The sequence below is a fragment of the Strix aluco genome, chromosome 16 (assembly GCF_031877795.1).
Source record: "Strix aluco isolate bStrAlu1 chromosome 16, bStrAlu1.hap1, whole genome shotgun sequence".
NCBI classification, from domain to species: Eukaryota; Metazoa; Chordata; class Aves; order Strigiformes; family Strigidae; genus Strix; species Strix aluco.
Window position 1 is genome coordinate 11,713,709 of NC_133946.1, and position 24,214 is coordinate 11,737,922.

A 24,214-nucleotide genomic window follows, 5' to 3' on the forward strand; every position below is an offset into this window, starting at 1 on the left:
GGGAGAAGGGGTTTGAGCAAACCCATCATTGAGAGAAAACAGCCTGAAAAATTAGAAAATCCATTTTGTAGGAATTGCTGTAAATTCACATATAACACTTAAAGATATATAGCCCAAGGCAATTTGTGTATAGAATCTATAGAACACCACAGAAGATGCATTTCTATGTCTCAGGAAGGCTTTGTCAGTAGGATGCCCTCAGCTCCTGCTACTCAGGTGTACAAAATTGGTCTCAACGAGAACACAGACAGATGTAATAAATCAGGGCAAGCGAGGTAAGGGGGCCAGCTCATGCCACTCAGGTGTATGAAATCTGACTTCAACAGGAAAAACACAGTCAGGTGTAATAAATCAAGGCAAGGGAGATAAGGGGGCCCATAGAAAAGTCATAATACATACTAACAAACATTCCCTAGACATACTGGGTTAAAGCAACATGTCATGAAAATTAAGTATTTCAGGAGGATAGAACATGTCATTAGCTGTAGTTCAGAATTACAGAATCATTTGGGTTCGAGGGGACCTTTGAAAAATCATCCAGTGCAGTCCAATACCCCTGCCACAGGCAATAAGCTCATCATTGCAGCACTACCCTTCCACATGCATACAGCAGCCCCAGAGCTTTTAGTCAACACAGTCCACCTTTTCCCAATTACAGGTATTCTGAGGTTACTCTGTTTTACTCCCTAATATACCTTCTGCCCCTGTAGTCTTCCTCAGAGCTGCAAGTTCCATACTTCTTCCTGCAAAACCCCAGAGGTTTTCCCTTTATCTCCCAACCCTCCCATTTTTCCTGCTATTAGAGTAAAAATAAAATGCTACTGTTAACTCAAAACTCACTGACTCCCTCTGATGCCTTTCTGGGTGACAGTCATTTCTCCAGCTGCTGTCAGCCTCTTTCAGAACTGCTCCAGCTCCTGGTTTAGAAGAGGTTTTCTGCTGCAACACACCTGACTGGCCTAAGATTTAAGGGAGGGAGAAAACGACTGTAAAAGGAGCAACTAAACCATTCTCAAAAGTAAGCCTCTCACACCATAAAGAAAAAAAATAAGAAGGCTAATCTATACCCTAGAATGATGTTTCAGCTGTCTTCTGAACAAGCCAATGTAATGGTTTTGAGGGATTAACATACGGGGAATAAAGTCAACCCATATCCTAACAGCTTTAGCTTATATCAGTAGGTTTGGGATCAGCCCAATGTGAAGGGAACTAAACCAGCCTCTCTCTCCAGAAGCTGCTGCTTAGCCAGGGCGCCCTTCAAGCTCCACAGAAGTTGCAGGCAGGGAGACAGCAAGAGGTAACCCCCCTCCAGAAGAGAAAGCTGAGGGGAGATATCTGACCTTCCTCCTCGAGGCCTCTGCCAGAAGCCCTCCTCACGCTCACCCCTCCTTGCAGCACTCCTCCCGCCCCACTCAGGGAGGAGGAGGCCCTCCCACCCCACAGGCCCCGGGGGTACCCGCCGCGGCAGGCAGAGCCCCAACACACCCTCACCCGCGCACCTACCGCTGCCCTCCACCCCCGTGGCTGGCCAGCGCAGGGCAGGGGGGCTCCAGCAGACAGACAGACAGACCGACCGACCGAGGTACCGGCGAGGCGCAGTGCCCGCCATACCCTCACATCCCCTCAGCGGCGGCCGCGCAAGCGCAGTAGCCACACCCCGTAGCGGGGGCCACCTACCCCTCATCGCCCCTTTAACCACAACCCTCGCCCCCTCCCACTGCGCGCGCGGGCGGGCGGGCGGTGTTGCCCCTTTAAGCCCCGCCCCGCCGAGCCGCCGGAGCAGCGCGGGCCGCGGCACGAGGCGGCGGCATGTCCTGAGGTGGAGCGGGAGGTGGCGGCGGCGGAGCCGGGCCGGGCCCCACCACGGAGGGGTCGGTGGAGCAGCGGGCCAAGGGCCGGGCCCCCATGAAGGAGAAGGAGGCGGGGGCGGAGCGGGGCAAACCCGCCACTTACACCGGGGACAAGAAGGCGCGCATGGCGGCCAAGACCAACAAGAAGTGGGTGCGCCTGGCCACCGTGCTGGCCTACGTCCTCTCCGTCTCGCTGGCCGCCATCGTCCTCGCCGTCTACTACAGCCTCATCTGGCAGCCGGTACGTGGCGGCGGCGGCGGCTCCGGCCCCGCCGTCACCACCTCGCAGCCCCGCGCCTCGCCGCCGCCGCCGGGCCCCGCCGCCAGCCATTCGCCCGCCGGACCCGCGCAGGAGCCGCCGCCACTGCCGACGGGCCCTGACCCCAGCCTCGCCGAGACCGGCCGTCCGGACGCATCGCCGCCGCCCGGGGCTGAGGGGGGCTCCGCCACGCTGCGCCGGGTGCGCGGGAGCCCCTGAGGCGGCCCTCGGCGCTACCCCACCACCACCCCCCGGCCGGGCCCTGCGGACTGCGGGGAGCGGCCGCGCTTCAGCCCCGGGAGGCCGGTGCCGCGCCCGGGGGGCCCTGCCGAGCCCGGGAGGAGCGGGATGCAGCCCCCCGGCTCGGCGGGGGAGGGAGGCCGGCGGCACCGCGACCCCCGCCGCGGACGAGCCCCGAAGAGCTCGGGCTGGAGACTGACCTGGCGCGGGGGTCGGCGGGGGAAGGAAGCGGTTTTACTTGGGAGAACTGCGGTATCTTTTTTTTTTTTTTCCCTCCCCCGTTCTTCCTCAAAAGGGAATTCTGTGGCTTCGTTTTTTTCCTCACCAGGGCTAGCTTCTCCCTTTGAACCTGCATTGAATTCCTGCGCTATTTATGCCAGTCTGTTACCTATAAAAGGATATCGGTGTCCAAAATTCCTCAACTATTTACAGGATCAGCTGGGAACAATATGAATTTAGAGGCTGTACTCCATTGTTTAAGTAAAAACAGTTTTGTTTAACGATGAGCATAAACTTATTTAAAAACATGTGAAAGGTAAATTGACTTGTTTACTATATTAAAATATTTTCCCAATATGAAAGTCTCTGTAATACAGTATGTTCTCTTCGGGGCTGGGAGGATGATTTGGGAGGCATGTTGAACAGGAAGGGCTCACCGGGTAGCAGAAATGGTTTGCTGGCTGTAATGAGCAACTGTGGCATATAATGTTGATTCATTTGTCGTTGGTCTCCTTAGGTGAGGCTGGAGAAACCTCCATGCGAGCCTAACTCCTGCTAATCCTGGCGTCTAAGCACTGGTGATGAGAAGAGCTTTGGTCTTCCCTGACAGAAGCCGGTGGAGCGCTCACAGCGGGCGCCGAGGGGCAGCTGCGGCGGTGGGCGGCGCGGTGCATCCTGGCTTTTACACCCGTGCTCTTCCCCGCGTGGGGTGGCCGAGCCCACGCACCATCCCAGCACCTCGCTGGCTCTGTGGCACCCTGGCGCCGGTGCCGTCGGGAGGTCGGTCTGTGCCAGCCAGCTTGTGATGCGCCCTGGGCAGGTTTTCCTCCCAGCTTGAGGTTTTCCTGCCCTGTAGTCTTCAGAAATGTTCTGTGTGCAAAAAAAAAAAAAAAGACCTGTAATTACTGTGGGATGTGAGCTATCAACTAGGAAACTGCAAGACCTCTGTCATTGTGAGCGGCTGCTTTTCAGATTGATGCTTTCGGTTGAATGCCTTAACTGTGAGGCTGCCAGGCTGTTCTGTGTCCCTTGAAATGATCCCTGGAGTTGAGATTTCCTCTGCTGAGGGATGAAAACGTGCTCAGATGTGGTGTATGTGTTTCAGTTGTGCAAATCGTGAAGGTTACTGTAAAATATGGGACTTTACTCTTTTTGAAGTTGGAGGGGAAATAGCTGTATCATACCTGGTGCTGCATTAAGCCTGTGTCATCAGCTGGGTGATTCCTTTACAGCATCTGTTCAAGGTAGAAACCAGGAACGGAGGGTTTCCAGAAGGAAATCGAGCAAAAGGAGGGAGTGGTTTGGGTGCGATCTTCCACCCTCCTTTTCTGTTTTCTGGAGAGCACACAGGAAAGTTGGTATGTTGTTGGTGTGCTAAAGAAGGTGGCTAGCTGGTGGGAAGGAAAAAAAGATCATACTTAAGTCATTTTTGCCAAAAGCATGTGTGTGTGACCATTGCCACCCTTCTGTAGGGTGGGTAGAAGAGCTGGTGAAGATGCTGCAAGCCCGGAGCCGCCGCTCTAGCAGGAGGCTGCCCTGCTCCCCTGTACCTCCTGAGCTGCTTCTAAACTCTTCCAGTCCATCGGCCGCAGTGGCAGGGGTGCTGGTGTCCTGGCAGCCGCACCGGATCCTGGCTTGGGCCAGGCAGTTGGCCGGGTTTAGCCCCGTGTTTGTCTGTTCTTGCAGCAGCGGGTGATTTTGTTCCGTTGGTTCTGCCTGTGGTGCGTGGGTACCCGTTTGTGGGGCTGCCACACGCGTGAAGCAGCTCTGGGCCCTGCTGAGGAGGGTGCTGCTTGTCTCCTTGGTGTGCGCTTCCGGTTGTAGGGGGAAAGGTTTCTGCAGTGCTCTGAGGGAGGAACGAGTAAAAGAGAAACAAGCCAGGCTCATTGCTTGGTGCCAATCGAGTTTAGTCTTTGTTGGCTCTAGTACTAAATGCAGAACCAGTTGGGAAGCATCTCTGGGAGGGAGCTTGTGTTTAACTTTTAAAACCTTTGAAGATAAATAAAAGCTGGGTGGAAAGACACAGATGCTGGGATTTCTCTGGTCCTGGCCTGCAGCTGAGAGCTGGTGAATCTGTAGTGGCTTTGACGGCCCATCCAGCATATGCTGGATATACAAACTCCTGGCATTTTTCACTTTAAATACAATTGCTCTCAGAAGACTAATAGAGCATGGCTGCGTCGAGCAGATGGAAGAGGAAGTGAATTGAATTAAATGGGCTGCGTGGCCCTCTTCCAACTTGTCATGTAACTGCGGAGAGATGCCTTGTGTTCAGGAGCAGGAACAACTCAAAACTCTTCACCTGGTTTGCGGTTTCGGTGGCACGGGATGGTTGGGACAATGACAGCGTTCAGATCTGCTTTAGCAAAGGGAATCAACCCATTGCTGCTGGCTGCCTCCCTTTCTGGGACTAAAAATAGTTGATGAGCCAGGACAAAGGTGGTTGTGGCTGTCTCCATTCCTGTATGAAAGTGCAGGCTTGATGAGTTTCCAGACTGTGTTTTTGCATCTTCTCCTCTGCTGACAAATTGAGATTTAAGTGAAATGCTTTTATTTCCGTACCTGTTATAGCTGGCTTTGGAGCATCCTGTTACTTCACTGCTCTTGTACTCAAGGGGGGGAAGCTTTGGCTTGTAAAGACACAGAAGGATTGTGGGCTGCTGGCCTAATGGCCAGGGAGCTTTTGTGATTTGAGCAGCCTTGTTTTCCAAAGCCCTTTTGGGCCTAGAGTCTTCAGCTAAAATCCCTTCTCCATCCTTTCTCTAGCCAGGAATCGGAGGCCTCGTTAGGAAAAAGGTCCCCCTGGAGATCCTTCTGTTGCCAGCCTGTGATGAGCCAGTCTTGGTGCTTGCTGCTCTCTTTGTGGCAGACTGTCCAAGAAATTGGTGACTAAGTGCACTTTGCAAATACTTCTAGTAACGAAAAAGGCTCGTCTGGACTGGTTTCTAGGTGTAAGCTAACTTTTACAAATTCAGGGTACTAGGGATTTCTGGGGAATTAGGTTGGCTGCAACAGATAACAGCTAGATTGTCATCTTGGACTGAGAATTTTTGCATTATGTTGCCATCTTTGTGCTGAGACACTCATCTGCAACTGAACATAATTTTTTAGTGCCCTAAAATGGTGCGGTCTCCAGTCTTGGGTAAACCTGAGGTTTAAAAGGCAGACTGTCATGTTATCTGTTGTATTACTTCAGCTCCAATTCAGTCTTTCCCTTCATTGCTCCTCAAAAAAAAAAAAAAAAGAAAAAAATTTAGTTCACTTAGTGTAATTGTATCAGGCGAGATAAGGCACAGGCTTTTGTGTTGCTTCCTAGATAGAAATCACTGTAACCTCGTGCTCTGTACTGTTATTTCCTTGGAATTGCTGGTGAGGGTTAGTCACTTTACACAAATGCTGTCCTGCATGTGACTCGCAAACAGAACCATATCGTATCCCCAGTGTGTACAGATCTGCCTGAAAGGGAGTTGTCTGAAAGTCAGTCTGGACGAAGAAGATAATCAAAGACGGGTGAAATGTTGGGTCTTAGGCCCTTGGCCTTAGTGATATAAGGAATTAACAAGTCTCAAAACTTCAACCTGTGGGATGCTCCTGTAAAAGCATGATGGCTGTGAGGATAGGGATGAAATAGTGGCATCTGTGCTTCTATTTTTTTACCCCAGTTTTTTATTGATTAAACATGCTAATAATGCTACCTTTTCCTCCAAGATTTGAGTCTCTGTCATTTAGGGCTTGAGTTCCAGATTTTCCTCCTCTAAGAGCCTTTAAAAAATTGTGGCAGAGAGAACAGAGATCACCGTAGTTTGTGCTTCAGGTGCAACTTAGTTCTGAAACACGGTGACAGAATGTATCATTGTCAAGTGTCAGGGGAAGATAAATACCACAGTAGCTTTAATTTCTTGATTCTTAATCACAGTAATCTCTTAAGAGGATGGAGAGAAGACCAGGTCATGTTCTGCTGTTCCTTTCTGACTGAGAAGAGTCTCGTGAGGGAGGAATTGGACTTGTGAGAAAATTTCTGCCGATACTGCCTTGTCCAACTCTCACATGATGACGGTGACCCTCCAGCACTCTGTAAAGCTGCCTCTGCTTAGATCCTTGCAGAGGGATTTGAACTGTAAGCTCTGAAATAATGGAAGCGCTCCCTAAAAGGAGGAATAATAAGTGAAGAATTATTAATGTGTCCCGTCAAAGGTGTATCTAGAACAGAGGATGTTTTCTTGAACCTTCTTGGTTCCTTCCTTGCATGTAGATGCCTCTTTATTGACGTAGAGTACAGCCCTCTGCCTGCACACGCTGGTCTTGCCCCATTTTGCTCAATTTGTTCCAGGAGAGTGCATTTGGTGTAGCTCACGTGCAGAGGCACCAGAAGAAAGGGAAATAGCTGGAAAAAAGGTTACTAGAGCATGTAATACTCTCCAGCAGCTGATTACATTTTCATCTTCTAAAGCTACCTCTTCCCCACGCGTGTTCTCTTGCAGCCTCCGCTGATGTAATGCTTACCATCTTAATCCCAGGTTCCTGGGGCTGGGCTGTATTTCTGACAAGGTGGTGGTATTTTTACTCCAGATCTCGGCTTAATTCACGAGAGTAGCTGAAAAGCAGTCTTGTGGTGTAGTGTTGATAACAAAGTCAGTGGCTGCTGCTGGGCATCGGGGATCTCCTTCAGAGAAGTCAAAACCGATCTCAGTGGGCTGCTCTGGAAAGGGTCATGCATGGGTGGGGGAGTATTACCGATAGCTGGCTGCGAGTCCTGGAGGTGCTGGAGTGTGTGGAGAGGGGAGTGGTGTAAGAAACAGTCGTACCCGAGCTAGAGCACAAAGCTGAGGAGGTGAAGCTTGACTTCTGGCCGTTCCGCGTGTCTTTGGAGCAGTTTTGAGAGAGCCTCATCTCTGGTCGGTTGTCATGTGGCTGCACTAAGCTGGTGTGATGGCAGACGACTGCGGAATTCCCAGAGCGTTGGCTTTGCCTGCCAGTAGCGGCAGAGCCTGTGAACTGGTGGAGTTGTTGTTGTACTACCTCTCCAAGGGAAGGCGGCAGGCAGCGTTCTGAACTTCTCAGCAGTGCTGTACCCTGCTCCTGCTCTGTGCCTCTGACTTAAAAAGCTTTTTATGTAACTTAAAAAGCACTAACCACTGTATTACGCACTTTAAATACAAAAATTTCTGACTAAATGCCAGTTTAGCTTCAGGCTCCTATGCCATTTGCAACCAATTTATCTGGAGGGGAACTGGTGTAGAAAATCAGTGAATTTCTGTTATTTCTGCTTCTAGACTCTGCATAGGGCTTTACTTGGTGGTGGTCTGGGTGGATACGCTTCTGCTGTAGGTACTGGACTTGCTGAGATAGGACCAGAGAGCGGGAGCTGCTGGTGGGATCATGTTGTTGGTTCCTGCTGTAATTGGCTTGGTAAAGCTTTGGAAACTGAAGTATCTCCAACTTTATCCACATGTATTTTTGTCCTTGGCGTGGGTTTTTTTAAATTGATGTCTTTATACAAGAGCTGATTCACTAGTCTGGAATCAATTTTGATAACGGATTTTAGCTACAGAGCTACCCTGTTGAGATTGATGGTCAGTTTTGCCAACTAGAAGAGCGTCTAGTGGCAAGCTGGTTTTTCAGTTTCAAGAAAAATGTGTTCTGCCTGCAAGTCGCTGCTGCTTGTCTGTTGTGTGGAAGAGCTAGAAGAGCTTTCACAAAATCCCTGAGCTACCAACCACTGCTGGGAGGAAACAGGCACCTCTTCAGGCAGATGAGTTTGCACTCTGCCAGCTGCCATCACTGTTTTCTGGCAGGAGAAGCGCTGTGGCAGGGAGGCGGCTTGGCTGCCTTGGGAGGAGCCTGGTGTTAGGAGTGGGCTGCTGTCACTTGCTGAGCTCTGCAGGTGAGGTCGCTGAGAGAGCCCAAGCATTAGGCACTTTCCTAAGGGGGAAGCAATCCAAATTGGAGCTGTTGCTCTAAAAAGCAGAGATTACTGGTTCAATTCAGAAAACTCTACATGTGGGACTGAGAAACAATAAGAAACTGGAACTTTTTCCTCATTACAACTTTTATTTCATATAAATAATCCCTCTACATCAGATTTTTCAGTCCTTTCTCTCACCGTAAAGAAGAAACAGCTAGCCACAGGTTTCTGAAAAATTGCAATCCAGGCACCAACCAAAGTGCATTCGAGCGAAGTGTTAATAAGCAGGAAAAAAAATTACACTTAGAACAGGCAGTATCTGTACAGTCCCATCCCTGGAGCTTGGTACAGACTCGGTCCTTCCTAGGCATTGGTAAATGCAAAGTTACTTGGATTTGCAGGAGAAAAAGGAGGGAATGGGGGAAAGTGACGGTTTTCCTTTCAGAAGGGAGTCTAGGGCGAGACGATCCCGCAACAACTGCAGTTGGGTTTATCTCTACAGCTCAGTGCTGGGCCAGGGGCACTGTAAGAGTTTCTGGCTGCGTGTCCAACTGCTGCTGGGGTGCAACAGGATCTTGATCTGAGACTTTTGCAGGGACTGTGAGGCAAGCCAGGTCCTGACCTGTGCTGAGGATGACTGACTGGGCCAAGACTGAGGTCAATGACGTGATGTAAAAAGTAATAATAAACAATTGTAAGCAGGTTTTTGAGCCAGTCAGATAAGGGAAATCAGCCTTTAATAGTCATGGAGAATCTCCATGACCTGGAGCAGTTTTACAATCTGGCTTTTATCTATCTGTTCTTTTATCTGTTGGAGAAGTCCAAATAAACTCAGTCTGGGCTTTGGAGGGGTGAAGATGTTTCTACTGATAAAACATGAAAGCTGCACACTCCGTTTCTTGATAATACCCGGTCTGAAGCCAGTAAACTCTCCTGAATTTGGCACGGAGAGGAAATTCCCAGGCTTGTCCTTCATGAGATAGGTGCTGTGGATCTAAGTTATGTGGAAAACCAAAATGTTTATCTGTGCAAATATTAGTTTATTAAACCAGCATACAGTATTTCTGTCCACACGTGCCAACCTTATCACCAAGGCAGTCTGCCACTTTGGTTAGCGAATGCATCCTGCAATGAAACCCAATAAATCTCCACGCATACGCGTCTGCATGTACATTTACTCCTACATCAAGTTTTAGAACAGTGCTTCAAACTGAGGGTGATACCCTCTCTGCTCTGTGTTTCACAAGTCAGAAACTCTGTTGTGTTATTCCTTGTGCCTGCCTTCTCCGGAATCGGTAGCTGTATTTCAGCCAGGTCCTAGTTTGCTGTGAGTCCCGTAGCTGCGTGGAAGCCCAGGCAGCTGAGCTTCTTGCACATTTATGCCTGTAAATACTCATCTAGATCCGCGGTTTGAAAGGTGTCTTTTAAGGCCAGGTCAGAATGTCTGTGCGGCAGGTTCCAGGGGAACTGCTGCCCTCTTGTTCAAGCACAAGGCTATGAAAGGCACAACCAGGAAGGTGAAAGCAGTTGACAGGAAGCCTTAGACCTTCAGCTCTACTTTGGCCTGGGTCCTGCTGCTGACTCCTTTGTGCGTGTGGTGGAGAAAGAAGGTGGTAGCATTTGTGCTGTCCTTCTCCTGCCCTGCTTGGCACATAGAGCTGCAGGTATCTCCGGTTACCGGAGCCTTCCTGGTCTTAGGAAGTGGGCAGGGTGTTTTGTGGGGCTGCAGACATACCTGCTCAAGCTAGCAGCCGCCTTCCTTAGAAAAAAGCAGAGTGTCCCGAGGTGCAGGTTGGGCTGCTGCTCCTGTTGACGGGAGGAGGCTGTGGGTGGCATGTGCTTCCCAAAAGCACCTGCACCCCGCAGCTGAACTGAAGAACACTTGCTCCCCTTCGTGCCCCATGGCCCATGCCACTACCACACGTCTCTGCCAACACTTCAACCACATACAAACCCCTAGTACGAGAGCTGCTCTCCACGCTATTTTTTCATCCACCTACTGAACTACAACGTAACGCCTCTCACCCTGTCTCCTAATGCTCTGTCAGTTGCCTGCTCCCTGCCCAGCAGCAAGGGAGAGCTGGCACAGCCCTGGCTGTCCTCCCGGCGCAGCGGGGGAAATGGGTGCTGTGCCCAGAAACCTAAATCTTAACTTTAAACAGAATTAGTTATTAAATAAAATAAAGTGCATCCAGTAGACATTTCATTGGCTTGCCACACAGCTGCAATATCGGCAAAACAAATACAAAAGATTAACTGATGGTGTTTTCTTTGTAGGCTGGGAGTGTGTGTAGCCTTCCCTGTGCTTCAGCATACGGGGAGGAAAGGGTGATGCCAAAACTGGGAGTGGGGGTGGTGAGGGGGACCCCTGTGTTGTGAATGGGTGCTGAAGGGCACAGGGCAGGTGCTGAAAGCTGATTTCATAAAAGGTAAAAGAGCGAGGACAAGCTTGTGCTCCTCTTCTCATCCACCGCCTTCAGCACATTATCCTGTGAAAGGAGAGCAGAGACAGCAGCAGGATTATCAGTCTTTGGGGAACTGCTGAGCAGTAAATTAAAAATGTCTGCTGAGTTTGAGCCTGACCCTCCTGCAGGGCTGGGGCTGCCTGGGGGACACCACTGCGGCGTAACCCAGGCACCTCCTGCCAGATCCGAGGGGAGCAGCGGGGCCGCGTGGCCCGGGGGTGAACTGAATGACAGCTCGGGATAACACACGCTCCCCGTCCTCCTCTGCCTCAGGTAAGTCTGCTTTACTCTCTCCTTTTGTCCCAAGTACAACAATCTTCCCATCTTTCTGTGTGTGTTTCTACAGCACCTGGTGCAACAAGAGGAGGGGCTGGGTTTGGGCAGGGCTTTGTGGTCCTCTCCTGAAACCTGGCCTGGGGGTGCAGCACTTGTGCTCACCCGAGGGCAGAAGGGGGTATCAGCTTTTCTCTAGTGAAAAAACCAACCCGTGAGTGGAGCCTGCTGTCCTGTAGCTGCCTCCAGACCCAGATATGTTGGTTTTAATTGGGAAAGGCAGACTTTTTTTTTTTTCTCCCTCTAATTGCCAGATGCTTGGGTGCTGCTCAGAATTGCTGAGATGGCATTTTCCTGCATCCACGTTTAAATCCATAGCTCTGCCTTTTGCTGATGCAGATTTCAGTACCCAAAGCTCCCAAGAAAGGGCAGAGGGGCAATATAAAAAGAAAAACAGATTAAATATCATGAAGGCAGAAGAGGCGATAGTAAACTTGGCTCGCATGAAAAGGAAACCTCTAAAGGAATCATTTAAGGTCACAGCCTCCGATACCTGATAAGGAACCGCACTGAAATCATGCCCGAGGTACTGAAATGACCAATGCTGTGTTCACCTGAGAGGCGATCCTAAGACTGTTGCTGGAGACATTTTTCATTGTCCTGTATGTGTGCAACGGACGGGATTGGCCGTGTCCTGCTGCTGAGGGGTGCTCAGTGTTGCAGCAGCTCACTTTGGGATTATAATGCTGCTGGGAAGGGCCAGGAAGCAGCTTTTCAGAGTTGCATTTGGTGGTCCAAATATTATAAAATCTGTTTGACAAGTCTGAACTGACTCCAGAGCTAGCTCTGTTTATTGTTAATCTATTTTACTACTAATGGTTTCAAAAGTCTCTTTGACAGCCCTGTGTTATTAGTGCTGGTAGACAATTCTCTTTCCTATTTCTGCAATGTTATCCTTCCAATACAGACACCTTTCTGGGCATGAGTGAGTCTTTACAGCCACGACACTGGTAGGCTTTAAAGTCATTATTTCTCTTAGCAATCAGACATAGTGATGAGCATTTCTCTCATTTCACACTGTATCCTCTTTTCCATGCATAACTCAAGGGCTGGCCAGAGATTTAGCAAGTTCTGCGCTGCCGTGGCTGCTGCAAGTCCAGGCTCAGGCAAGAGATGGGCTGTGTGTTGCCCAGGGCTCTGCCACCCTCAGCGAGGGGGTTGGTGCCAAGCTGCCCCCCATGCGTCGCTGCCACTCAAGAGGATCAATGCAGTTCACTGCTGGGCTCTCCCAGTTCCCAGCCTGACCAAGCCTGACTGGACAGGGGACGTCCCTGGGATGGCTTTCACAGCCAAGCCAACCACGGTCTGTTGTAGGACCTACTGGTTACATCTCATCTCACGGGGGGTGGATCTATACGATGTCCCTGAAAGCTGCAGCTGGATGTAGCTGATGAGGCCTGGAATGTGGCCCTTCTTCCTGCAGCTGAGATTAGCACCAGCCATCCTCTGCTTCGGTTGGAAGACAGAATTTTGTTGGGTCTCTCGTGGGGCAGGTCCAGAGTTCCCAGTGGCAATTTTGTTCTTGGTGGACCACTCAGTGAATACCACATGGCAAACTCAGACATGATGTGCAAGGACCATCTGTTAGACATCATCATACCAGATTTTCTCACTTAGCTTTTTTTAAATGGAGATATATATATATCTGCTGTTCCAACATACACTGTAAGGCCGGAAAAAAGACCAGTAAGATGATGAGACATTTTCTACCTAGCACAGGCCACTGGACACCCTGGAGTTAATTCCCATTTGAATTAGAACTGATTTCTTTAAGGGGAAAAAAAAAATCCTAATCCTGTCTAGATTTGCTACTGGTAGAAAAACTATCACCGCAACCCTCGATGAGCTTAAATATGTAAAGAGAGTCTTTGGAGGAGATTCCTGTTGGAGTGGTTTAAGATATCGTCACTCCCTCCAGTCTATCTGTTCCTTCCCAACAGCAGAGCTGGCAGGAAGGGGGACGGGCCTGTGCCCCTTGGCATGGCCGACCACAGCATGGTGTGTTTAACCCCCTTTCACTGGGGTTTACATTAAGAGGGTTAACGCAGGTGGCGGAGGTGGGGGCACGTGCTCCCTTCTGCCAGCTCTGCAGTAACAGCAACTGCAGGCTACAAGAGCAGCTCCGTTTTCAGTGTTTAGAATGGCAACAGCTTGCTTGTCAGAGCCCTAAATTATGTTTGGGCTTCAGTAAGTAGCCATAAGGAAGTACAGTGAGCCAACGACAAGCTTTGGCCCATGACTCCCAACGCGTTAACAGCTTCTAACGGTTCCTTCTCCCCTCAAGTCACCCTGACAAACCAAGGAAGAGACAGAAGCTCTTGCAAGGTGCCAGAGATTTAGGAGTAAAGAGCCTACGCTTCCAGGTGAGATGTGCGCACTGATTCTTCTGGGTGTCAGTGAAAGCACCTGCTTTGACAGAGGTCACCAACTTTGACAGGACCACACACAACTTTGTCCTCAAGTTCATCCTGTTGCCGTCACAAGCGCCATGTCACCCAACCCCTGCCAAAGCATGCTGCTCAGGCCCGCTGCCAAGGTGACAGCGGTCCTTGCTTCGGCCACGGTGTGCTGCCAAGTCCTCTGTCTTCCGACAGGTAACAACCTTTTTCTAATTTTCCCATAATTCACGGGCTTCTTCAATACCTTGATTCTCACCTCAGCATTGTTTCCTGGCTTGAATGTTTCTTCTCTTCGCTGGTGTTTACTACCCCACTGTATTTATGCAGATCACAACTCCATCACTTTCTGCTTTCACTTTGCTAGACTAGAGAACCATACCCTGAACATCCCCAAAGTCCTTCCCTGTGTTTCTTCAGTCCAACCACATTTCTCTTGAACCATTCTCACATAATCCCTGTGTTTTCCAATGTTAACAGTATTTTCCCATGTCGTGCCATGGAAAGGCTTTCCATCACTCCAGACGCATGGAGGTAATCGTGGCAAGTCCTGTATTAAACCATACCACTCCCTAATTCTGCACAAGGACTAAACTCTCCGCTTGGGTGGTACGTGGTCTGGGAATCTGAAATGCCCGTAGCATGATGGTGGGCTCCGGAGGGTGGTGTGGGCTGCAGGAAGGACGGGGGAGGCCGACGCTATTCAAGTCAAGCCCTTGAGACCTCAACCCTGCCAATCCGAGGCCGACTTCCGAGATGTAACAGCGGACAGTATCTTCTTGTCTCTTGAACCTTGAGGAAGCTGGTTCGTTCTTTGGTAGCTTCGTAACTGTACTGGGAAGCGTTGGTTTCTGCTCGTACTTCTTCCTGCACCAACCTTTAGCACTGGTTTGCATCAGAAAGCTGACCTCTTCCGACCTCCTCAGTCCTGCAGCACACAGGCCCTGCCTGCCCCACTCCTGTTTACGTCAGCCAGAGCTGCAGGGTCAGATCCCTGGAGCTGCTCTGGAAATCTACCCCCAGCTGCATTTTCTCTAAAGATTAATTTTCTCAAGAGAATTCAGGGAAAAGCTTCTGTGCTTTTTGTGTATCGTTTACTTCTCTGGGACTTTCTGGACATTCTCCAGGGATTCCAGTCCTGCACTTTGGGTAAATATTTATTCCTTGTTATTTGAAGCAAAGGATGAAAGCCCCACCACACTCTCTGCACAGCATCTCCAACTGGTTTGAAGGTGCTGGTGATTTTTAGTGCCATAAATAGATATTAGCAGTGGAAGCTGTGAAACCCACATGGTGGCTGCTTGCTGCAAGGAGCTGCTGCTCCGTGGAACTGGATTGAGCAGCAGCTGCAGTGGGGAGTGAGCTCTGCACCCCATGCGCCCCACAATGCAGGGAGCAGGGCAGGTGGAGAGCACGGTGTCATCGCTGATCACTGATGGCTGCTGTTACAGACACCTGCTGTGCTTTGGGACACGCGGCATCCGTGACCAGAGGGCACATCCCTGGCATCAGGTGAAGTGACCTGGTACAGGATTTTCTACCGGACGGAAATTCTACAATATCAACTTTTTAATGGCATGATATTTATACATTCCTTTCGGGGCTGTATTTTGCAAAATCATACCATCTCTTTCAATGCTGATTTTCCAAAAATTGCACCGTATCAAAACTGAATCACCAGTATTTAAAAACATAACATTAAAATTTTCTGTTTTGAAAAGGTTTAACGAGGGCTCCAGTTTGGGGTTTATGAAATACGAAATGTTGGAGCAGACACGTTCCTGGTGCACGAATGGCATTTGTCAAATCTCTATTTTTCACAGAAAAAAAAAAAAAATTCTCACTGGGAAGTTACCTGCTACCTCCTGACAGGAAATTATTAACCAGTCTTGATAACCCATGATGGTGCATCCCTCCAGATGCTTCTCCTTAAGGCTGGTCCTATCTCATGTGGGTCTCAGTTACAATAATTGGTTTTGCTCCAAACTCTCTGTCCTCCAAGACAGCAGTCATTCAGACTCTGTATAATTTGGATTCTTGGCACAGACTTTGCTCATGTTTTCTATCAGGCACTTCAGGGCATTCCCTGGTATAATGGTTACATGGACACAGAACGCAGGAAAGGTTTCCAGCTGGCCTGGGCTTACCAAGCTGCTCAGTACCTCCTGGAGACTTTGCATAACAACAACCCATTTCCCTTGCCACAGGAACTCCTTCATCCACTGCTGGCACAACCCAGGGTGAAACCCACCCCCTCCTTCCCCTGCTGCAGTGGGACAATCTTGTCATTGTGTCGGCCTGTCAGGTCAGTACAGTTGGGCACCAACATCTGCGATTCTGTGTAAGCATCAACTGGTAAAAACTCTATGTGAGGCACCAGCCCGCAGCCTCTGGATGGGACTATGGGCCATTCACTCAGGACTACCTGTTCCTTTGAGATTATATTCAAGTGGTGAGAGGAAGCAAATAATTAAGGTGTTTTGGGCACCTGAATTCATGGTACTAGGCACAAAAGGAATAAATAAATTTTTAATTTTGCCTTCTAACAAAAAAGCACAGCTCTGTTTAATGCTTGATCTTACTGCTCTTTCAGCTTCCTGAACGATGCTCTTTTCCTGGTTCTTGCTCAACCTAGCTCTGCCTGATAATGCTGCACTTTTTATTAGATGGGCTGAAAAAGGCAGAATCGTCGGCCTGCCACATGCAGTTACGTTCATGAAAGACTCCAGCGGAGGCAGCGATGTCTCCCTTGGGGATGGCCACACCTATTAAGTCCCTCTGTGGGCCACAGGCAAGGGCTTTGCTGGAGGCAGGTTTCCTGTGGGACAATCCTTGCCCTAAAGCATCATCTGGAGTCAGCTGCAGGCTTCAGGCTCAGAAAGCCAAAAAACCAAACAGGAAAACCCTGCCAGGGATTGAAACACACCTCAAACAGGGGCAATCCTGAGGGATCTGATTCCAAAGAATTGCTGTGAAATAACACTTCAGGGAGAATTACATGAAGATAAAGTAGAGCTCTGCAGCTTTTTATACGTACGGTGCTCTAAAACTGATCTGTCTGTAGAGCACGAGGAAGCAGAAGCCCAGGGAGAAGGGAAGTGGCTGCTACCAGCCGGCAGTTATTTCTGCCTGCCATCTGTGTCATTATGCAGCCTGTCATGTTGATTTGGGAACTTCAAAGCTATGGCAGGAATAGACACGAGACCTTTTTGCTCCAAACACACTGACAACTTAACTGACTTGAGCCAAATGAGCTTTTGCTTTTTTGGTTGTTGTTGTTGTCGTCATTGTTGCTGTTTTGTTGCTCCTAGGAGCCCTGCTGTCAAGCTGTGCAGATGAGCTGTTGTGAGCTAGTGCTAGAGAAATCCAGGTCTTGCTTTCTTTTTTTGTCTGCCAAGGGATGTTCCTGACAAATTGGACACAGGGAGCAGTTAAAGCCAGGTCGCTCTGTTTTCCTCTTGGCTCTTCTCCCCACTACAAATAAATCATGGCAGAATTCACTCTGTCTGCAAATGATCTGGTTTGGGAAAGCCAACACTGATAGTGGCCCGTCACTGGTGCAAAGGGAGGGGTCACATTGCTTCATGGTGACTTCAGCAGACAGGAGGTGACAGCAATGCCCTGGAACACCATTAAAGCCTAACAGCCAAGCAGCACTCATGCACTCATTCTCTAAATGCTCTTGCAGTTGATGGAATGAAAAAAAAACGAAACCCATCGCTGAGATGGGGGACACAGAAACTGCTGCACTGGCTCACGCTGGCATCTCCACGGTGCCAGCGAGAAAGTCCGAGGCTTCAGAGGGAAGGGCAAGAAACCTTCAGATGAAACAATCACGGGCTGGCGTGCTCAGAGAGGAGAAACCATTATATCTTTGCTGTGAATTAGTGACTGGTGATTGCTCTAAGGGCTATAAAGAATGAGAATGCATTCTCCCGGCATAAGATTTGATGGAGCTGTGCCTGTTCCTGTGATCCTGACACGGGTCAGCACTGCTGCTTTTGGTTAAAGGCTGCCTGTCCCCACGGGACCTGCCATCCGTATCCTGCACGGGCTCCCCTGAAATCTGAAGCATCTCCTAAATTACAGGATATTTCAAAACCAGAAAGTATCTTGATTTACTTTGTCTGCATCAAAAGGTGGTATCTGATGCTGAGTGCATAGTTTAGGCACACCTGGAAACTCAAACTGTTTGGAAAATTAAGGAAAGTGAGGCAGGAATGTGTTCTCTTGTGGGGCACGACCAGGCAAGGGAGAATGAGCGTTGCAGCGAGGAAGGAGATAGATGGAAGGCAGCCAGGATGAAGTGGTAGAGAGCAACTGGGACACCAGTTCACCCCTCATTTTTCCCATGGCATCACTACACTTGATGTTTCCCAAGCAATAAATATTTTCAGAGAGCAATACTGGTCTTGAGTTCCAGCTTAACCAAGCAGACGCACAAGTGCTTAAGTGCAAACACCAGGTTAAGTCGCCCTCTCTTCTCCAAGACATAAGGCTATGTTTATAATTAAGCCTGCCGTAATGAATTCAGCGAGGAGTGATGAAGGCAAGAGCCACGCTCAAGGGCCCTACTACCAAACCATAGAAATCTCCATTGCTGAGATGAAAATGTGCTACTATAATTTATTGTTTCTTCTTAGTCAGAATTAAACTTTTCCTGAGTGAGAAAAGTAACCATTAATTCCTTCATCCTGTACTTTGGGGGGATTTTTGGTAGATTGGAGAGGCATGGCCTGGACAGTAAACCCCTGCTATGTGCATCCAGGTGTCTCTTAACATTTTCCTAAATGCTGTTGGAATTAATTTCCCTCACTTGAAGGAATTTTACTTCAAGCACAGAACCAGCTCCTGCTGGTTCTTAGTGTTTTGTCTTTTTCAAATAGCTGTAACGCTTGCGCTTCTCCATGCCTTTTGAATGGTATTGGATTATAGTGAAAGTCTCTTTGTTAGCAGCTTAACCACTTCAGCCCTAAGCTCATTTGTACCTCTGGGACGAATACTAAGCAATAACCGGCAACAAGCTGCTGGGCCAGGGTCTGAAGAAAAGCCTGGGAAAGGCACTTGGTAGGGGCGATCTGCATGCCTAGGTTTGAGCAGCTCATTGCCTGAATTGCCTACTTAGGGAATAGAGCCACTGCCTCTACTTAAAGGATAGAGCCAGGAGTATCCTGAGAGCAATTCATGTGTTAGACAAGCTGAATTGCGTTCTGGAAGTGCTCACCTCTCTCCTTTGAAGAGAAATGAAGCCCAGATCTTAAGTCAGGTGCCTCTGTGCTCAGCCTGAGTTAGGTGGAGTGAATTGCAACCTTACTGCCTAAGCTGGGGGTGGAATCACATCCTGACTTCCCGCTCTGACCTACCGCCCGTGAGTCTGATATCCCAGTCTCTGTGTGGCATTGCCTGGAAAAAACATGTCTTGCAAAAGTAACTGCTGAAAAGGCCCTACACACTCTCCTTGCCCCCTCCTCCGCATTTCTACCTTACTTTTCTGCCTGTCATACTTTGTTCTTTTTCCCAACTTTTCTTGTTCTGCATTTGCCTTTCTTGAAGAAATGTCTTTGCTTGAGTAAAACCTGGAACACTGCAACGTAACCAGATCTGTTCTTCCTTCTTTCTGTTTGGTTCCCAGGCCTTTTCAACAGGAACCATCTCACCCTTTGTATTTATACACTGCCCTGCACATTAGCGTTACCACGTGTATAATTCACAGTGCAGCATTCACAGATCTTGTGCTGGGAAGAGAATCCCAAATGCAGTTGACCTTCTTCAAACCACTGTCCATGAGGTGGGCCTCTATAGCTTTGCGAGTGCTTTGGGAAAGGGACCACACTGACCTCAAGTTATTCTAGTTGTGATCACCCCAGAGACAGATACAAATTCATCCCGCTATCCTTTCTGAGGTTATCCTTTCCCAGGAGCAGTTTCAGTTTGTGCCCTAACTAATGCATGTCATCAACCAGACTCAGCAGTCCAGTTTTCTGTCCAAATCTTCCTGACTTTCCATTGTTTTCCCATCTGCTCCAGGGCAGGTCTTTGTGAGGCACAGATATAAACTACCTGAGGGATCCATATCACTGTTAATGAACACTTCTGGATAGTTATCTGGTGTGATGCCATTCTGGCCACAGAAAATGGAGTGGTGGACCTGTACTATGGCTGAGAGTGTTAATGGGCAACAAACACACCTGGGGAGGGGGGTTAGGAACTCACCTTCTGTCTCAGGCAAGCTGGTGCAATCTTTGCTAGTTGAGAATCTCCCCACTGTCTTTGTCCTGGCAATCCTCAGGCTGGTCCCCTTCCCTGGACTGTGACTTTGCTGTGTCCTGCTCAGACACAACAGTCTTGTCAGAGCTGGCTTTCCTTGGGGGCAAAGGCTCTCCTCTGTGTTCAGTGCCTTCAGCATCTTCACCTCCTCTCAGTGCAAGCGTCTGCCCCTGAAGGGCAGGGTTTGGGGTCACTTCCTCCCCTCTTTTTCTCATCAGCTGTCCTTGACCTGTATCCAGTCTGTCTCCCGCTGTGTCCAGCTTTCCTCCGTGGCTGTTGGAAGAGTCCTCACTGGACTCCTGCTCTGAAGCTGTGTTTTTCTCTAAGCCAGCTCCATCTGAATTCAAGGGCAATGCCAAGGTCTCCTGGCTGCCATGCCTGGTGGCTTGCACAGTGCCTGGAAGGCTGCTCTGCGCAGCAGTGCTGTCGGTGCTCTCCTTCTCCTGGGCAGCATCAGCAGTGCCAGGCTTCCCGCTGGCATCTTCCCCAGCGCCCTCCTTGCTTGGCTTGGGCCCTGGCTCTGAGTCACCTGTGCTGGCCACAGATGCCTCCACACTGAAGCCCTTCGCTCCTCTCCGCTCCTCCTTCTGGCCATTGTGGGCAGACTGGACCTTCCCACTTCGTAGCCTTTGTGATGAGGAGGCCCCATGATCTTGGAGGCTTGGCTGTTTCACCTTCTCCTCTAGCTCAGCTGTGCAGTTCTCTTCCACCCCCTCCTCACCTCTGCTCTTCCGCTTGTCCATACCAAGGCTCCTCTGAGAAAAGAAGGAGATATTTAGCTCAGCTTATTAAAACACCAGTATACGGTGTTCCTTGCCTACGATAGTTCTCAAAACTTGAGGAAAAATTTGCAGAGGTGATTAAAGGACATAAAAGGATGTAGGTGGAGAAGTGCTCAGGGACCAGAATAAGTGGGGTGGTTGTACTGACAGAGGGTCAGTGCCAGCAGTGAAGTTGCTCTCACATGGTGCCATCTGGGGCATGCTAATGAGGGGGGGCTTTACCCCAACACAGAGGGTTCCCAGCTCTGCACTGGCTGAGAGCCTCCAACTTGCCTGTTGGTGCATGTTTTGAGAAAACTCAGCAGCCAGCCTTGAACTCCTGAACTCACCTGGCCATCAAAGTCATCCTTCAGAAAAGACATGTCCTCGCCTTCTTTTGCATCCCATCTGTCAAGAAAAAATATAAATCAGAATTTAGGCCTTCAAGTTCTCGTATGGCAAAGCCACTCTCCCTGCCTGACACCTGGGTAGGAATTTCTCCCAGGGCCACGCATTCCTCATCTGAGTCCCTGACCAGGCAAGGAGAGATGAAGGCAGCAGACAGAACTGGTCCAGTTCCTCTTGGCACCTGCAAAGCACTCAGCCCATCCAGAGAGCTCATCTGAGGCCACCAAATCTTAATGATCTGGTTGTTAGAATTCTAAATGTAATGAAAATGTAAAATCCAATTGCCAGAACAGACAGTTGTCGTTAGACTAATAAGATATACAGTTTGCTTATGCTGATGTCTGCCACAGTTTTGTCCTGCTCGCTTGGCAGTGCCCAAGTGTCCCAGATCTCCACAGCAGGAGACACAGAGGGAGACAGTGAAGGATAAAATTGCTTTGAAGCAGTTTGGGAGACCAGAGATGCGGACATGTGCAAGCAGACTGCAAGAATGGCCGTAAGGATCAGACTGAAAGCCCAGCTGGCCTGGGATCTCTTCCCCTCTCAGCATCACTAGCAGAGGCTTAGGGTAGAGTTTGGAAAGTGGGCAAACACATTTAATGCCTCCCCGGTACCCTACCCAGCACCCAGAAATGTGCAGCTCTGGGATTTCCTGAGCCTGAGATGGTATCTCTCTGCCGAGTCATGCTCAGTAGACAGTCTCTTCCAAGGATTAGTGTAAGTGCATTTTGACCCCACAATAAATTTGCAGCAGCTACAACATCCTGTGCCAAAGAGGGCCACAGCTTAGAGGCTGTGTGACAAACTGCTTGGTTTTGCTTGTTTGAAGTTGCGAGCGTGAATATAAATCTGAATTTGTCCATGCAGTGCTGCTGGGCAGAGAGGGGTCTTACAACCCTTACCTTCTTTAGGCGTGCCTGGTGAGTTGTATCTCACACAAACATTTTATATGTATACACATATATAATATAGATATATACAATATACACATATTTCTTCCTGCCCCATACTCTTAAAACACAACATGTGCAAAGGTGTGTGAGATTTAATTCTTCTCTAGGCAGACTCTGCTGGGCTTACTGGCCTCTTCATTTGGCAAATTTGGGCCAAGATACAAAAAATGAAAATGCACACTGAGGTGACTGCAGTCAGGCATTTCCAGAGGCAAATGTGTTACAGTGACCCCACGTGCCCTTGTGAAAACTGTGGGAATTATATCACCAGCTCCACCACACCAGCCCACTAAACTGCTTCACGCTCTCTTTTTATCTGGTGAAGTCCTTCGGGCAGGAGCGAATTGCCTTTGCAAGCACCTCAGGGCTCTCTCAGAGTGCAGAGCTGGGTCCCATGTCCTTAATCAGCCAGAGGGCGAAGCTGCTTGGTGCAGTCCTGTGGGGCTGGGACTGAGCCAGCACCCAGACCACAGCTGGGGAGGTTTGTCCCCAATACCAGGTAGGTCCCCGTCACTGGCTGGGCCAGCTCCAACCACAAAAGAGCCCCTTTTCTCATAAGCAGCTCCCACCACTGGGGTTTTATTTTCAGTGGTGCCCTACAAAAGCTCTGCAGGTCAGGCCCTATGGGCAGAGCCCATCATACGTAGCCAGCCGCATTCCAGGTCAGCGTGGGCTGCCCTCGCCACTGGTTCTGCTCTGCGCTCAGCATCGGTGCTGGTGGGGCTGAGGAATGCTCTAAACAGAGTAAAACCTTGCTGACTGCAGGTCTCTGCCTCTCCTGCTCTGTCTACCACTGCATGAGCCAGTCCAGAACAGACCACCCCCACAGGTCTAAAGATAGCCCAAACTAGCTAGACAGCAATTTTGAAATATTCAGCATCTCCGCCTGAGATGTTCCTCCTCTCCATCATTACCACTAACACACAGGAGTGTTATTAATCACTAACAGGCACTGAAGATGCTCAGCACACTCCCTAGCATGGCTAGTCCTGTCCCTGATAGATATGATAGATATTCATGTGGTTACATGAGCAGAATCACAGGATCCCTTCTAGATCAACAGAGGACACAGAGGATGCAGTGGAGAGGAGATAAAAATGAACGGCCATGAGGTGAGATGGTGGGCAGAAGGAGAGCTATTCCGAAGTGATTCTGGCAGGATGGAGCAGTTGGGTGGTGCTGAGGGAGGTGTCTGTGCTGCAGCAGAAAAATGTTTGGGTTCCGCATTTCCCCTGATTTTCCCAGGTCCACAGGCGAAGACAAGGACTTTATGGCAGGACTCCATGTTCCAGCTACTCACATGAGTGGTGTTTAAGATACTTCTTTGTAGTTTTAAATGGACCATGATTTTCCATCCTGGTAGCTGATAAATATGAAGTACAGCAAATGAGAACAAAAAAATAAATTGTGATACCTCCTGACCCCATTTCTAATGGAGGATGCTCAGGGAGGAGTATGATGTACTGTTTTACTGTGAGATAAAATGAGAAAAAATAAAAAGAACAAGAATAAAGAATGTCTCTGTGGAGACAACAGTAGATAATATTTTATAATTTCATCAGCAAGAGAATTTAGACATTTAAACAGGATTCTAGCACCAGCCATTTTGGGGCCTTAAAGCCTTTAAATGGATATGAACAATATCCTGATTGAACCCAGCAGCCCTAGAGGAGTCAGATACACTAAAAAGCCTCTGAGCCTCTCACTGGAGGCACAAACATGTACTGGAAAACACCTTCTCAGCCTCTTATGAGACAAGAAACAGGCTGTGGAAGCCCATGACAACAAGCCAGGCCTCCTCTCTTCGACATCCTCCCTGCAATGCAGCCTCTGGGCCTCCCACGGTGCTAAACCTGTGTGTGATCTGCCTGGGTGACCAGATCTGGCTCTGATGTGCTTCAGGCAGGCATGTCCAAAGCACAAGGGATCTTCAGTCTGCTGGACCCACTGCATAAATCTGCTGCTAACAGGGGAAGGTGAGAAAAGCAGGGGAATAATAATGTATTACTGCAGCAGGTAGAAGTGCTGATACCCTGGTGTAGCCCTACTCGGTTTGAAACGATGTCAGCTGGCCTGGCCGCTGGCAGAGAGGAGGCTGCCTCAGCGACCTGCCCAGGCTCTGGAGCAGATGGGCAAATGGAGACCGCAGCAGGAAGAG

At 49.3% G+C, this 24,214-nt stretch overlaps 2 protein-coding genes across 4 annotated transcripts in view; one reads left to right on the forward strand and one right to left on the reverse strand.

Annotated features, from left to right (window-relative positions):
- Window positions 1-1,753: 1,753 nt before the first annotated feature.
- Window positions 1,754-8,793, forward strand: INAFM2 (InaF motif containing 2). The gene is made up of 2 exons (XM_074842588.1): window positions 1,754-2,601; window positions 3,086-8,793. Exon 1 carries the CDS (start codon window positions 1,906-1,908, stop codon window positions 2,326-2,328), a length of 423 nt encoding a protein of 140 aa, XP_074698689.1. The 5' UTR covers window positions 1,754-1,905; the 3' UTR covers window positions 2,329-2,601; window positions 3,086-8,793.
- Window positions 8,794-9,365: 572 nt separating this feature from the next.
- Window positions 9,366-24,214, reverse strand: part of CCDC9B (coiled-coil domain containing 9B) — a 49,199-nt gene continuing 34,350 nt past the window's right edge. For 2 of the 3 annotated variants that reach the window (XM_074842587.1, XM_074842585.1), the window contains 3 exons: window positions 21,046-21,103; window positions 19,881-20,689; window positions 9,366-10,962 (listed from right to left, as the gene is read on the reverse strand). In XM_074842587.1, coding sequence (XP_074698688.1) covers window positions 19,913-20,689; window positions 21,046-21,103 — 835 coding nt within the window. In that variant the 3' untranslated portion in view covers window positions 9,366-10,962; window positions 19,881-19,912. The remainder of the gene's footprint in view (window positions 10,963-19,880; window positions 20,690-21,045; window positions 21,104-24,214) is intronic. The other variant, XM_074842586.1, reaches the window with a different exon arrangement.